The 14,388-nt window shown below is 39.0% G+C and overlaps 2 protein-coding genes across 5 annotated transcripts in view; one reads left to right on the top strand and one right to left on the bottom strand.

The window, feature by feature from the left end:
* LOC106054520 (receptor-type tyrosine-protein phosphatase kappa-like) overlaps positions 1–7,023 on the top strand; it is a 102,502-nt gene extending 95,479 nt beyond the window's left edge. For all 4 annotated transcript variants that reach the window (XM_056041556.1, XM_056041553.1, XM_056041555.1 and 1 more), the window contains exons 21-24: positions 212–1,256; positions 1,618–2,304; positions 2,782–3,439; positions 4,215–7,023. In XM_056041556.1, the coding sequence (XP_055897531.1) occupies positions 212–1,256; positions 1,618–2,304; positions 2,782–3,439; positions 4,215–4,382 (2,558 nt within the window). In that variant the 3' untranslated portion in view covers positions 4,383–7,023. The remainder of the gene's footprint in view (positions 1–211; positions 1,257–1,617; positions 2,305–2,781; positions 3,440–4,214) is intronic.
* Positions 7,024–7,282: 259 nt separating this feature from the next.
* LOC106054515 (receptor-type tyrosine-protein phosphatase U-like) overlaps positions 7,283–14,388 on the bottom strand; it is a 34,113-nt gene continuing 27,007 nt past the window's right edge. Inside the window, exons 15-17 of the mRNA XM_056041557.1 lie at positions 9,833–10,510; positions 8,467–9,157; positions 7,283–7,762 (exon numbers count right to left, since the gene is read on the bottom strand). Of these exons, the coding sequence (XP_055897532.1) occupies positions 7,694–7,762; positions 8,467–9,157; positions 9,833–10,510 (1,438 nt within the window). The 3' untranslated portion in view covers positions 7,283–7,693. The remainder of the gene's footprint in view (positions 7,763–8,466; positions 9,158–9,832; positions 10,511–14,388) is intronic.

The following is a 14,388-nucleotide window of genomic DNA, read 5'->3' as shown; positions in this document are numbered from 1 at the left end:
GTATAATACATAATGTGAAAATCCTTACCAGATTATATGAAAACATTTATTATTTAATTGGTTTGGAACATATTTTGTTTTTTTGTTTTAAATTTGTTGAGATTTTATTTTCATTGTTATAATCTTATAAAATTATTTAGAATATTATTTCTAAGAATTTTGTTTAGGATGAAATTTTGGTCAAACTAATTATGTTACTTCTGAATTTCAGTTCATGAGCCTCCTCCAAGGCCCAGTGCTCCAGTCTTTGTGAACTCAAGTTACACCACCATAACTGTCACACTTGACCCTATAGTTCTCACTGCTGGACCAGTCACAGCATATCAGATACATGTTGAAAAAGTCCTTGCACCAAGTAGGCGCAGGAAACGTTTCTCTAAACCTTTTATTGGTCGTTTGAGACGTAAACGCATGTCAGGGGTTCCAGGCTATGTAACGGCAGAGCTAGCCCCTTCTTATATCATTACAAAGATAAACTTTACTGTAGGTGATGGGAAGAGCTATAATGGCTACACCAATCAAGCGTTAACTGAGAAAACCTGGTACACAGTCCACTATGTGGTCATAAGTACAAGCAGCAACATCACCTACTTCAACTACTCTTCCATGAGTCCACCTGTCATCACAGTGCCATACGTCTTAACCACAGCAGGTCCAGTGGCTCAGTCCAGCGAGAACAATGGTGTCCTCATTGGTGTGATCGTTGGCTTCATTCTATTTATACTTTTAATTTTGCTGTTAATAGGCCTGTATATATGGTGGAGGCGGAGGAACAGGTTCAACCCATATGAGTACCAAGAGGATGACTCCAGCACCCTAGAACTGCCCCCTTACAAAGATGACTATGATCCATCCAAGTACTGGAGTGCTACAAACAACTTGAGAGAAAGCCGGTACATCATTGCTGGCAGAGAGCTGGTGTATGATTATAACACCACACCTCACCCAAAGCAAAACAAAGGTCCTAACCTGGACTCTCCACTTATGTCCTTTAAAGATGAGTACCAGGGACTGCCACACAAGTCCAGCAGAGCCACAGACAACGCTGCTCGTAGTTATCGCAACTTCAACAGGTTCCCCCACTTACTTCCCTATGACCACAGCTTAGTCTCACTCAAATCTGACATCAATGTTCACAGAACTTACATTAATGCTAGTTTCATACCAGGCTTCAGGAATTCAATTTCCTATATTGCTGCCCAGAGTCCATATGATGATGAAACTGCTCTAGATTTTTGGCGCCTCATTTACCAAAGGTAAATTTGTAGAATAAGTTTTAATTTTATTGGTGTATTTTTTACTTGACTTTATTAAGATCATGAATAATAATATTTGATGTAAACTTAAATGTAAACCTTTCTATTAATTGATTTTATGTTACAGAATTTTAAAAGTATTATTTTCATGCCTATTTATCTAAAGGATGACATGTAAAGCCTTTTTTTTTTACTTAGCGAAATGGGCAGCTGACCAAGGAAGACACATTTGAGACAAAAAGTTTTTGTTTTCAGTTTTGTTTTCAGTTTACAAACTTCATTTGTCTTGATTTTATGTATAAACATTTTTTAACATCAATGGCATTAAATTTATAAATAAAATTGTTTTTGTTTTTTTTAGGTCTATCAAAACAATAGTAATGATTACAAATGTAGTGGAGGATGATATTGTCAAGTGTACCCAGTATTGGCCTGACAAAACAAAAGCTAGTTATGGACACTTCCTTCTGCATATGACTGAGGTGCTGGAGTATGCTGACTACACCATCCGCACAATTGAACTACACTGTAAGGGAGATAAAGATATTACGATGGTCAAGCTTTTTGAGTACACCTCCTGGCCTGAACATGGAGTGCCTGATGACCCTATCCCCTTCTTGGATATGCGGTACAAGATCCGGCAGAACCATGCTGAAGACCCCTCCCCCATCTTAGTCCACTGTGGGACAGGCATGGGCAGGACTGGTGTTTTCATAGCTGTGGACGCCCTTGTAGACCAGTATGCTTTAGAGGGTAAAGTGGCAGTGTACAGCTACATCAAGAAAATGCGCAAACACAGACCTTACATGGTGCGCACACTGAGGCAGTATGTCTTCATTTATGAGGCTCTGTTTGAAAAGTTTCATGCTGGAAGCACATTGGCTAGCTTTGACCTGAAGGACAGGTACCACAACTGGATGCAGATCAACCCCAAGACAGAGCACTCCTACTTGAGAGATCAGTTTGAACTGTTGGAGAAATTTACAAGGGGGCCAAGACGAGAAGATTGTAAGGCTGCTTTTTTACCAGCAAATATCAAGAAAAACAGGTACAAATATTTATATATAAGTATATTTATATTATTGCTCTAGTATTGCACATCCTTCATGCTCTAGCATGCTTAATGCATTCTGATCTCTTTTGTAGACATGAAAGTCTGGGGTATCTGGGAAAAGATTCCCATGCTGCCTTTTGGCATTCAGGAAACACAACTCAGCTTGAGGGCTGTTTTTGGCATATGTTTATCCCCCATACGGGGTATGTAGACTGCCCAGCATAATTGTGGGACCATAAGGATCAGTATAATAAATAGTAATTAACTTTTCACATGTTACTTTGTTTCAATTACATTTTAAAGCTAGACACTTTTTTTTTACAATTATTATGGAAATATTTTTTAGATGAAATATCTTATTCCTCTTTAAAACATCAACATAGAGATATTTAGTAAGCGTTTTGCAATACAACATATTTCATATGTGCTTTTTAAAGAATTAATTCTACAACTATTTCCTGTTCTTTCCAGATACCTGGATGTTGTTCCTTCGGAAATGCACAGACCATTGCTACAATCTTATGGTGGAGTGAATCCTACAGATTACATCAATGCTTTGTTTGTTGATGGCTATATGAAGAGAAATCAGTTTATAGTCACACAAACACCACTTCAGGGCACCATCATAGACTTTTGGAAGCTTGTTTATGACTACAATGTTCATACTATCGTCATGGTAGAGAACTCCAGGAATGAGGATGACACTTGTGCAGAGTATTGGCCCTCTCTCAACCTTAAGCATTTTGAGCCCCTCTTTGTGGAGACCACTGCTGTTTACCAACAAGAGAACATCACAATAAGAAATTTTAAGATTCGCAGCACTCAGCACCCTAAGGTACCAGCCAGGTTTGTTAGACAGTTCCAATTCAATGCCTGGGTGCAGCCTAATCTAACTCCACAGTCCAAGACCATGATGATGGACTTTATCGACAGTGTCTTCCGTTGGCAGGATGAAGCATGCCAGAATGAGACTCCCGTGGTGGTTCATTGCCAGGATGGAGCTACCCACTCTGGCTTATTTGTCATTCTTGCCATCCTCTGTGATAAAATGGAGCTAAACAAGGAAGTGGATGTCTATCACACAATCAAACATTGTAAGAGACGTCGCACCCAGTTTATAGCAGACTATGTAAGTATTGTTTTCACCCAGTTTATAGTACATTCTGTAAGCATTGTTTTGAGTCAGTTTATACCTGATTATGTAAGTATTGTCTTTACTCAATGTATAGTACATTCTGTAAGCATTGTTTTGAGTCAGTTTATACCTGATTATGTAAGTATTGTCTTTATTCAATGTATAGTACATTCTGTAAGCATTGTTTTGAGTTTATACCTATGTAAGTATTGGTTTCTCTTAGTTTATACCTGATTATGTAAGTATTGTTTTATGTCACAATTATTTTATAATATTCTAATGAGCATTAAAATTATTAAAAATTAATTTAAAATAGCCAAGAACTTTTAAAAATTTACTTTTTTGTTTCTTAACTCTTTTCTCTCTGTCATTATCTTTCAGATAGAATTATTCATTTTGCTCATTTGTATCTCCTGTTATGATAACTTTTTGTTTGTTATCAGAGAACGTTATATTTGTGTCCAATTGTAGGGGAAGCATGCTTTTTTTTTTACACAACACAAATTGAAGTTTATAAATCCAAAAATCAATTTAGTTTAATAGGGTCAAATCAACGTTGGCATCGTCTATTGGGAGAGAAAGAGTTAAATGTAGTTATTTATAAGATAAGACTAATAAGATTTTGAAAACATCTATTGCAGCTTTTTAAAGCTCTTGCTAAGTCAAAGTGTCAACAAATGTGTATAGCACCTCTCTCCATGTATCATATTTTTGGCTTATTCCTTTTAGTTAACTCAATTGTGTCCATCATTGTTTATATTGCTTGCAGGACCAGTTCCGTTTCTGTTACAAGACAGTCTGGGACTTCATGAACTTGAGAATGTCAGATGGTGCTTACACTAATACCTTGGGGGAGTCCAAGAGTAACCCAGCTTACACAGGAGCTTCTCTCAATTTAAGTTCTACAGTTTTTGATGACACATTCTCAACTTTTTAGAGGATAATCCAGGACTTTTAGCTTATCTGTGATATCTCTCTTACTTAGCCAATAGATAACTTGAAAACAGTGTTTAACTTTCTCATTAATAAAGTTATAACATATTATGACATAAAAATTTGATTAGTGAGCCAAGAAGAGGCCAGTGTGTTGTAGTAAGCTTAGATTAACATGTTTCTTCTAATAAATGAGAACTATGTTTAAATGATTAAAGTTTATTGTAAATATTTATTTCTGATTATTAAATTTCTTTTTACACTTTGCCTTTACAATGAATGTACAGTGTATTGATTTTTGTGTAATACTTATGTACATAAAATATTTAAGATGTGTACTATATATTTTTCTTCCTATTTACAACATTATCTATTTAAAAAAATAATGAATAACATTTTCTATTAAGATTTAATATATGCAATGTTATACATAATAACTATTCTATCCTTTATTTCTTACAAAATATATTTTTTTTTTACTTTGGTGCTAAACATTTTAAAGGACTGGTTAAAAAGTATTTCTCAACTTATTACTAGTGTGCTATAGACAAATTGCGTGCTTTTGATTTTTGTAAGTCACTTAGTGTATCTAGTATTCTTTCACATTTGTTTGTATATTGTTAAACAGGTTTGAAATCAGTCTCAGAGAAAATAATACTTTTGTGGTTGCAAACTGATCTTGGGCTTTCCTACTTCTGTCTCATGACAGTTGATGTTAAGTATTGAAACTTTTCTATAGCCCTAGTTGACTGATTGACTCATAACTAATTCTCCCACTTGGGCTGGACAAAAAAAAAATGCTGAAACTTTTATTTATTAGCCTACTACTTACTGTGTACCTAGAAAAACTATTGTATGTTTCTGTTGCTGCATTCATTAACTTTGTTTTCATTTATTCATTATAGGTACATTTTGTATTGCTTTTTGGTGACTCCTTATATACAAATTTCATTTAGCTACACTATTAGGAGATAAGGGGCCAAAAGGCCCTGCTGCACCTCGGGCCCTTTGTGCCTACGACCCAAAGTATTCCACTGATCTTGTTGATGTTATAAACTGGGTAATGTTTTCTCCAAATCTTTCTCCTACTATTTGTTTCTTGATCATGTGAGAGACTCTATGCCCCTCAATTGTCTCAGAAACAATCTACCTTGTTCACTCACAGTATACAGAATGATTTGCAAGCCAAACTATGGACTTTTAGCTTTACATTCTCTATCGCCTCCTGTGATGATGAGCCCAACATTTACTGTTCCAGATTATTTTAATTTTGGTCACTGGAAAAGCATCCATCATTTTTTATTGTCGTAATTTAAGTTTCAGTTGTATTTTTTCAACCAATATTGTGCATTGTCCAGCATATCACAGTCTTATGAGAAGAAAAAGAGCATGTATTTCTCAAGTAAAGATTTACTATGGCCCTCAATGCATCAAAACTTACAAGAGTTTAGTTACAAATATTAAAAAAAAAAACAGCTGGGTTTTACATATCTTTTTTATGAATATCTAATTAGGGTATCATCAAATAGAAAGGGAGTCTACTTATTTTTGGTTTATCATCTCCACTGACTAAGATATTGATCTTTCTTTTTTTTAAACCTTTTTATATTTTCCTTGTATGAGAGGCGCTTGAACTTGGCTTGGCTACCTAGAAGGGGGCTCGAGGTTCGACACCCGACTTGGGCAGAGTTGTGTTTACTGAGCGCCTAAAGGAAGCACGGAAAACCAACTCCTAGATACCCCCTTTCCCCCTGACTGGTCCACAAATGAGATTGGACCAAAAGCGCTCTGAGCATGCTATAAGCATGAAAGTAGCACTATATAAAAGCTGTAATAATGGTCATTTGTTTCAGTGGCCCACAATTAACAAGGTTATGATGTGACAAGCACACAACCATCCACCTTTAAATTTTCCAACTAATGTCAGGTACCAATTAGATATGGGTGGACTTAGAGGTGCCCTAAAGATCCTGAAATTAAAAATCCCAGTTTTTCTTCGGAGTCCAAGCAGTTTTCCCATTCAACTACAGCACCTCCCATATATATATATATTGATAAGATCATGACTGCTATTTCTATATTATGTACTCTTTCTATGGGATGACTTTCAAAAGTACAGGGAGGACCAGGTAGTGGGAAGATGTTACATTTATAGAAAGAAAGTTGGCAGGTATATAGGCCTACTCCTTTATGTAATCATACTGTAGAATATCTTGGTTGAAAATTTCACAAATATTAGGATTTTCTTATAATATAGGAAGACATTTAAATAAGGAACATAGCCATTTGTTAAGACTAGAACTAAAGTCAAAATTTTAGATTTTAATTGTATCACTAATAAGGAACATAGCCATTTGTTAAGACTAGAACTAAAGTCAAAATTTTAGATTTTAATTGTATCACTAATTTTACTAGAAATCATGTTATGAAAACAAGAATACTTTTATCATGAGCATCTTTGTAAGGGCAGTCATCACATTTTATGTGCATTCAAACTATGAATTATTTTGTAGAGGCAACTTAATTTAGTTCTGATATGCATTAGTTAATCGTGTTATATATTCCCCCTGTAATCATGTTGATAGCAAATTTATGTTCAAACATACAGATATTATCTCTAAATAAATCTTTTTTTTAAGTTTCAATTTTCTGCTATTTTGTGTTAATTTTTCTATGTCCATACATGACATCTGATGACTTTTTCTGTCTTAGTTCATGCACTGAAGATCCAGTCATAAATAGTACATGCACACCAGTCCACTTTTACACAGAAAATAACTGATTTTGGGTTTGGGTGTCACTAGAAAGTTTTGGACTAACCACATAGAATTTTCTCAAAGATGAGTCTGGACAGTTATATCAGTTTATATTTTAACATAACTGTAGTCAATAATACACTAAAACTAATAGTAAATTATTTTATTTGTAAAACAACATTAGAAATAACACCATATCACCTAGATTACACACAAGAAAGACTAAGGATAGAGGTGGGAATTGGGCTGAATTTATATCAGGGATTTCTGATTTCAAGTGTTTGAAGGTAACAAGTTTCAATGATGTGCTTGTAGGTTGATAATTTCAAGTGATGTGCTTTACTGCAGCAAATTTCAAGCAGTGAGATTGTAGATAGCATCCTTTTTTACTTTTATTGTCATTTCCAAACGAAAGTTTTTGTTTACGCCTTGGTCAGGGTTGACCACCCAAACTTTGAAACATTAATATTAGTAACTAATCTATGACTTGGTTATTTTTTAAAGCAATGTTTCAGATTAAGTGCAATGCGTGAAGGTTCTGCCACCACTGTGGATGTTTCTAGATATTACTGTAATTCTGTAATTCCATAAAGGTCTTCAGGACTTGAATGCAAAATTTGTATTCATTCTGAAAGTAAATATTTTTGAAAGTCTATCGAAGTATGCAATATGAACACTTTACAATTGTTTAATTGACAATAAATAGTAATGCACCATTGTGGCAAACTAAGTTTTGACATGTCACGGTTTAAAATAGGAACACTTGTAATGCCTACAATTGTTATTGTCCTAAAAGTTAAAACTTGTTAAAATGAATACAAAGGCTTAGAAGTAAAGGTCTCTTTTCATGCCTTGCCACCTATGGAGGTAGAGAATGTAAAGCTGATCTGTTTCTATGACCAAATGTTATCGAGGGTTTCATACTGTCAGCATATGACCAACAACCCCACGTAAGTCAGGCAGGCCAACCCCAGTAGATATTATATTGAAATCAGGGTCGTCCTAAAAATCCAGAAGTTCAATTCGCGTCCTCTCGGCTCAGAAGCCAAGCTCTTTAACACTCGGTCCCAGTTAGAAAATAAAAAAAAGGTGGTATAGACTTGAAGTAGATAGATTTACTTTTGTACAAAAAACCTGCCCCCCCCCCCCCTTCTATTTGTCTCATATCTACGTGCTGGATGTGTCTTAAGTGAGAAAACTAGTGAGAACAATGTGTGGCAGGGAATGTTAATCCATGGTCTAAACCACTTATAATAACTTATATATCTACTCACAGCGTTAATTCTACAAACGTATATCTAAATGTACAAAAGTATTCATTGTGGTACTTACACAATTCTTTACTAGTTGATAATATCTGTTATAGTATTTGATGGTCCTGTAAACATCTACTTCCTCGTCGACCGCAGCTTTCTTGCAGATGATTAAAAGCATGACGACAAGTTCTGCACTCAGATTGGTCTCACCCTGCACTAAAACCTGGCTAACATCAGAGTTTGCGTTCTGCCAGTTAACGACGTCTGCTAACAATCGTGCAACCAAATCAGCTGTTTGTGACCCCAGGTCCTTGGGCGTGTTAATTTTGTGAAAAACTCGAATCCGATCAGCCCCCGCGATATTGCTATGGCCTCCTGGACCAATTTTCAAATCCGACATTGCGAATTGAGCACTTGATATAGAAGTTGAAATTAAGATTGTGCGCCCTTGACCTAGATCCACAACTCTCTCACTATTGTAGAAAGAATTGTCCCCAAGTGAAATGACAGTTCTGATAGTGTTGTCTAGTAGAAACTGAAATACTTGATGGTCGTTGTTCGAACTCGAATTGTCGATGACAACATACTTTTGAGTTTTGATGTCCCCAAGTATAATTAGACAATGTCCTGTACGAGGATTATGTATCTGAATACTTTCAATGGCTGGAAAGAAAGGTTTGGCGTTTGGTTTGACTTTGTCCAAACTTAAGTTAAAATCTGATGTAGACTCTGACTCGTATGATGTCTGGAAGGTCAACATTGGGTCACTGTGGTTTAAAATAGAAATGAAAACAAACATTTCAAAACATTTTAGTTTCAGTTTTAATTTTTTTTTTACAAATCAAAAAATCAATTTCAGAGTGGCAGACAATAGGTCTGGGTTTACTTATAGGCAACAAAAGCTTGACGGCCCCCAAAAATGTTTCTTTTCATTCTGAAGAAAAAACAAACAAATTTGAGTAATGTTAATTTTAAAGGGGCCCCATATCTAACAATAAAACTTTTAGGATCTTATCAAGTTTAAAATCCGGTTCTGGAATAAGGTGAAATAAACGTTTAGAAATTGATCTTTTAAAGGCTAATCTAAATTAACTTTGTTTTTATAAAAAATTAGCATTTTGTAGTGTTTGTTTCTAAAGGCACAGAATAATTTTCCTGTTATTGTAGACCCAGGGCCAACCTTGCTCCAGTTTTGCAAAAAAAATAATTATTAGAATTTTGGAACAAATAGTTACAATTTAATGCACACTCGGTTTTGTTTTCGATTTAGTTACATTTTAGATCTATCTGTCTATCTGTTTGTACCACAAGCTACACTTAGGATTCAGTTCACAGAGAGTTAATTGAAGAAACTAAATGACTAGAACGCTGAATTATACACAGTGAAAGAGAAATGTATTTCATACTATTGATGAGTTCTGGTCTGTTATAAGTTGACTTACCCGTGTTTGTTTAGACCCTGTGTGTACTTGATTCCTTCCAAACTAAGACCAATTGTTCTCTTCCTTCGAGTGAATCTTCGCATCAGAGTGTACTGCTCTTGCAAATAACATTGACTAGTGGCGAACATTGGTGAACGTTTCTCTTCTGTATCTGGTTTATCCACACTAGCAAGGAAGAACTGAAGCAGTGCGTCGTAGATGAACACATACTGAGAGAAAGTACGCACTATTCCGTTTCTATCTTTGCGGATTGCTCTGATGAAGTCAAACACCTGGACCCCGCCTTCTGCCTCGTACTGCTCTATTAGGGCATCGACTGCTATGAACACTCCCGAGCGCCCAACTCCAGTGCCACAGTGCACCAGAATCGGGGTTGTGTCCTCTCTGTGGTGGCGCTTGATTGACTGCCTCATCTCTAAGAGTGGAAGTGGATCATCCGGCACGCCACAGAGCGGCCAAGAAGTGAACTGAAATATTTGAACTATCCTTGGATCTGTTTCATTTTGAGTTCTGACCTGAACAACTATAACAGTATAGTGGGTGTACTCTGTTGTATGAGTTACACAAAGTTGGAACATGCCAATGTGGTCACTTTGTTGTCCATTTGGCCAGTACTGAAAGCACATAGTGACGTCATTCTCTTCCAGATTGGTCATCATCACAACAGTTTTGATGCCCCTGAAGATGTTTGGACAAAATGCTTTTACTTTGAAATAAAGACAGAAAGGCAAATACATAAATAAAGAGCAAACAGCAAAGGAGCTAGGATTGAAGTGCAAAGGAGAATGGACTAGAAGTAAGGTGCAAAGGGGCTAAGAGTAAGGTGTGCAAAGGGAAAAGGACTAGAAGCGAAAGGGCAAGGGGAAGATAGATCAGTAGTAAGATGCAAAGTGGGATGGACTAGAAGCAAAGGGAAATGGACTAGGAGTTAGGTGCAAAGGGGCTAAGAGTAAGGTGCAAGGGGAAGATAGACCAGGAGTAAGGTGCAAAGGGGCTAAGAGTAAGGTGCAAGGGGAAGATAGACCAGGAGTAAGGTGCAAAGGGGAAGATAGACCAGGAGTAAGGTGCAAAGGGAAAGATAGACCAGGAGTAAGGTGCAAAGGGAAAAAGGACTAAGAGTTAGGTGCAAAGGGAAAGATAGACCAGGAGTAAGGTGCAAAGGGAAAAAGGACTAAGAGTTAGGTGCAAAGGGAAAGATAGACCAGGAGTAAGGTGCAAAGGGAAAAAGGACTAAGAGTTAGGTGCAAAGGGAAAGATAGACCAGGAGTAAGGTGCAAAGGAAAAGATAGACCAGGAGTAAGGTGCAAAGGGAAAAAGGACTAAGAGTTAGGTGCAAAGGGAAAGATAGACCAGGAGTAAGGTGCAAAGGGAAAGATAGACCAGGAGTAAGGTGCAAAGGAAAAGATAGACCAGGAGTAAGGTGCAAAGGGAAAAAGGACTAAGAGTTAGGTGCAAAGGGAAAGATAGACCAGGAGTAAGGTGCAAAGGGGAAGATAGACCAGGAGTAAGGTGCAAAGGGGAAGATAGACCAGGAGTAAGGTGCAAAGGGGAAGATAGACCAGGAGTAAGGTGCAAAAGGGGGAAGATAGACCAGGAGTAAGGTGCAAAAGGGGAAGATAGACCAGGAGTAAGGTGCAAAGGGGAAGATAGACCAGGAGTAAGGTGCAAAGGGGGAAGATAGACCAGGAGTAAGGTGCAAAGGGGAAGATAGACCAGGAGTAAGGTGCAAAGGGGAAGATAGACCAGGAGTAAGGTGCAAGGGGAAGATAGACCAGGAGTAAGGTGCAAAAGGGGAAGATAGACCAGGAGGAAGGTGCAAAGGGGAAGATAGACCAGGAGTAAGGTGCAAAGGGGAAGATAGACCAGGAGTAAGGTGCAAGGGGAAGATAGACCAGGAGTAAGGTGCAAAAGGGGAAGATAGACCAGGAGTAAGGTGCAAGGGGAAGATAGACCAGGAGTAAGGTGCAAAGGGGAAGATAGACCAGGAGTAAGGTGCAAAGGGGAAGATAGACCAGGAGTAAGGTGCAAAGGGGAAGATAGACCAGGAGTAAGGTGCAAAAGGGGAAGATAGACCAGGAGTAAGGTGCAAGGGGAAGATAGACCAGGAGTAAGGTGCAAAGGGGAAGATAGACCATGAGTAAGGTGCAAAGGGGAAGATTGACCAGGAGTAAGGTGCAAAGGGGAAGATAGACCAGGAGTAAGGTGCAAAGGGGAAGATAGACCAGGAGTAAGGTGCAAAGGGGAAGATAGACCAGGAGTAAGGTGCAAAGGGAAAGATAGACCAGGAGTAAGGTGCAAAGGGAAAAAGGACTAAGAGTTAGGTGCAAAGGGAAAGATAGACCAGGAGTAAGGTGCAAAGGGAAAAAGGACTAAGAGTTAGGTGCAAAGGGAAAGATAGACCAGGAGTAAGGTGCAAAGGGAAAAAGGACTAAGAGTTAGGTGCAAAGGGAAAGATAGACCAGGAGTAAGGTGCAAAGGAAAAGATAGACCAGGAGTAAGGTGCAAAGGGAAAAAGGACTAAGAGTTAGGTGCAAAGGGAAAGATAGACCAGGAGTAAGGTGCAAAGGGAAAGATAGACCAGGAGTAAGGTGCAAAGGAAAAGATAGACCAGGAGTAAGGTGCAAAGGGAAAAAGGACTAAGAGTTAGGTGCAAAGGGAAAGATAGACCAGGAGTAAGGTGCAAAGGGGAAGATAGACCAGGAGTAAGGTGCAAAAGGGAAGATAGACCAGGAGTAAGGTGCAAAGGGGAAGATAGACCAGGAGTAAGGTGCAAAAGGGGGAAGATAGACCAGGAGTAAGGTGCAAAAGGGGAAGATAGACCAGGAGTAAGGTGCAAAGGGGAAGATAGACCAGGAGTAAGGTGCAAAGGGGGAAGATAGACCAGGAGTAAGGTGCAAAGGGGAAGATAGACCAGGAGTAAGGTGCAAAGGGGAAGATAGACCAGGAGTAAGGTGCAAGGGGAAGATAGACCAGGAGTAAGGTGCAAAAGGGGAAGATAGACCAGGAGGAAGGTGCAAAGGGGAAGATAGACCAGGAGTAAGGTGCAAAGGGGAAGATAGACCAGGAGTAAGGTGCAAGGGGAAGATAGACCAGGAGTAAGGTGCAAAAGGGGAAGATAGACCAGGAGTAAGGTGCAAGGGGAAGATAGACCAGGAGTAAGGTGCAAAGGGGAAGATAGACCAGGAGTAAGGTGCAAAGGGGAAGATAGACCAGGAGTAAGGTGCAAAGGGGAAGATAGACCAGGAGTAAGGTGCAAAAGGGGAAGATAGACCAGGAGTAAGGTGCAAGGGGAAGATAGACCAGGAGTAAGGTGCAAAGGGGAAGATAGACCATGAGTAAGGTGCAAAGGGGAAGATTGACCAGGAGTAAGGTGCAAAGGGGAAGATAGACCAGGAGTAAGGTGCAAAGGGGAAGATAGACCAGGAGTAAGGTGCAAAGGGGAAGATAGACCAGGAGTAAGGTGCAAAGGGAAAGATAGACCAGGAGTAAGGTGCAAAGGGAAAAAGGACTAAGAGTTAGGTGCAAAGGGAAAGATAGACCAGGAGTAAGGTGCAAAGGGAAAAAGGACTAAGAGTTAGGTGCAAAGGGAAAGATAGACCAGGAGTAAGGTGCAAAGGGAAAAAGGACTAAGAGTTAGGTGCAAAGGGAAAGATAGACCAGGAGTAAGGTGCAAAGGAAAAGATAGACCAGGAGTAAGGTGCAAAGGGAAAAAGGACTAAGAGTTAGGTGCAAAGGGAAAGATAGACCAGGAGTAAGGTGCAAAGGGAAAGATAGACCAGGAGTAAGGTGCAAAGGAAAAGATAGACCAGGAGTAAGGTGCAAAGGGAAAAAGGACTAAGAGTTAGGTGCAAAGGGAAAGATAGACCAGGAGTAAGGTGCAAAGGGGAAGATAGACCAGGAGTAAGGTGCAAAGGGGAAGATAGACCAGGAGTAAGGTGCAAAGGGGAAGATAGACCAGGAGTAAGGTGCAAAAGGGGGAAGATAGACCAGGAGTAAGGTGCAAAAGGGGAAGATAGACCAGGAGTAAGGTGCAAAGGGGAAGATAGACCAGGAGTAAGGTGCAAAGGGGGAAGATAGACCAGGAGTAAGGTGCAAAGGGGAAGATAGGCCAGGAGTAAGGTGCAAAGGGGAAGATAGACCAGGAGTAAGGTGCAAAAGGGGGAAGATAGACCAGGAGTAAGGTGCAAAAGGGGAAGATAGACCAGGAGTAAGGTGCAAAGGGGAAGATAGACCAGGAGTAAGGTGCAAAGGGGGAAGATAGACCAGGAGTAAGGTGCAAAGGGGAAGATAGACCAGGAGTAAGGTGCAAAGGGGAAGATAGACCAGGAGTAAGGTGCAAGGGGAAGATAGACCAGGAGTAAGGTGCAAAAGGGGAAGATAGACCAGGAGGAAGGTGCAAAGGGGAAGATAGACCAGGAGTAAGGTGCAAAGGGGAAGATAGACCAGGAGTAAGGTGCAAGGGGAAGATAGACCAGGAGTAAGGTGCAAAAGGGGAAGATAGACCAGGAGTAAGGTGCAAGGGGAAGATAGACCAGGAGTAAGGTGCAAAGGGGAAG

Source organism: Biomphalaria glabrata, chromosome 9 (genome assembly GCF_947242115.1).
Source record: "Biomphalaria glabrata chromosome 9, xgBioGlab47.1, whole genome shotgun sequence".
Taxonomy (NCBI): domain Eukaryota; kingdom Metazoa; phylum Mollusca; class Gastropoda; family Planorbidae; genus Biomphalaria; species Biomphalaria glabrata.
The sequence above is the reverse complement of the archived record's forward strand: the minus strand, read 5'-3'. Positions and strand labels throughout refer to the sequence as shown.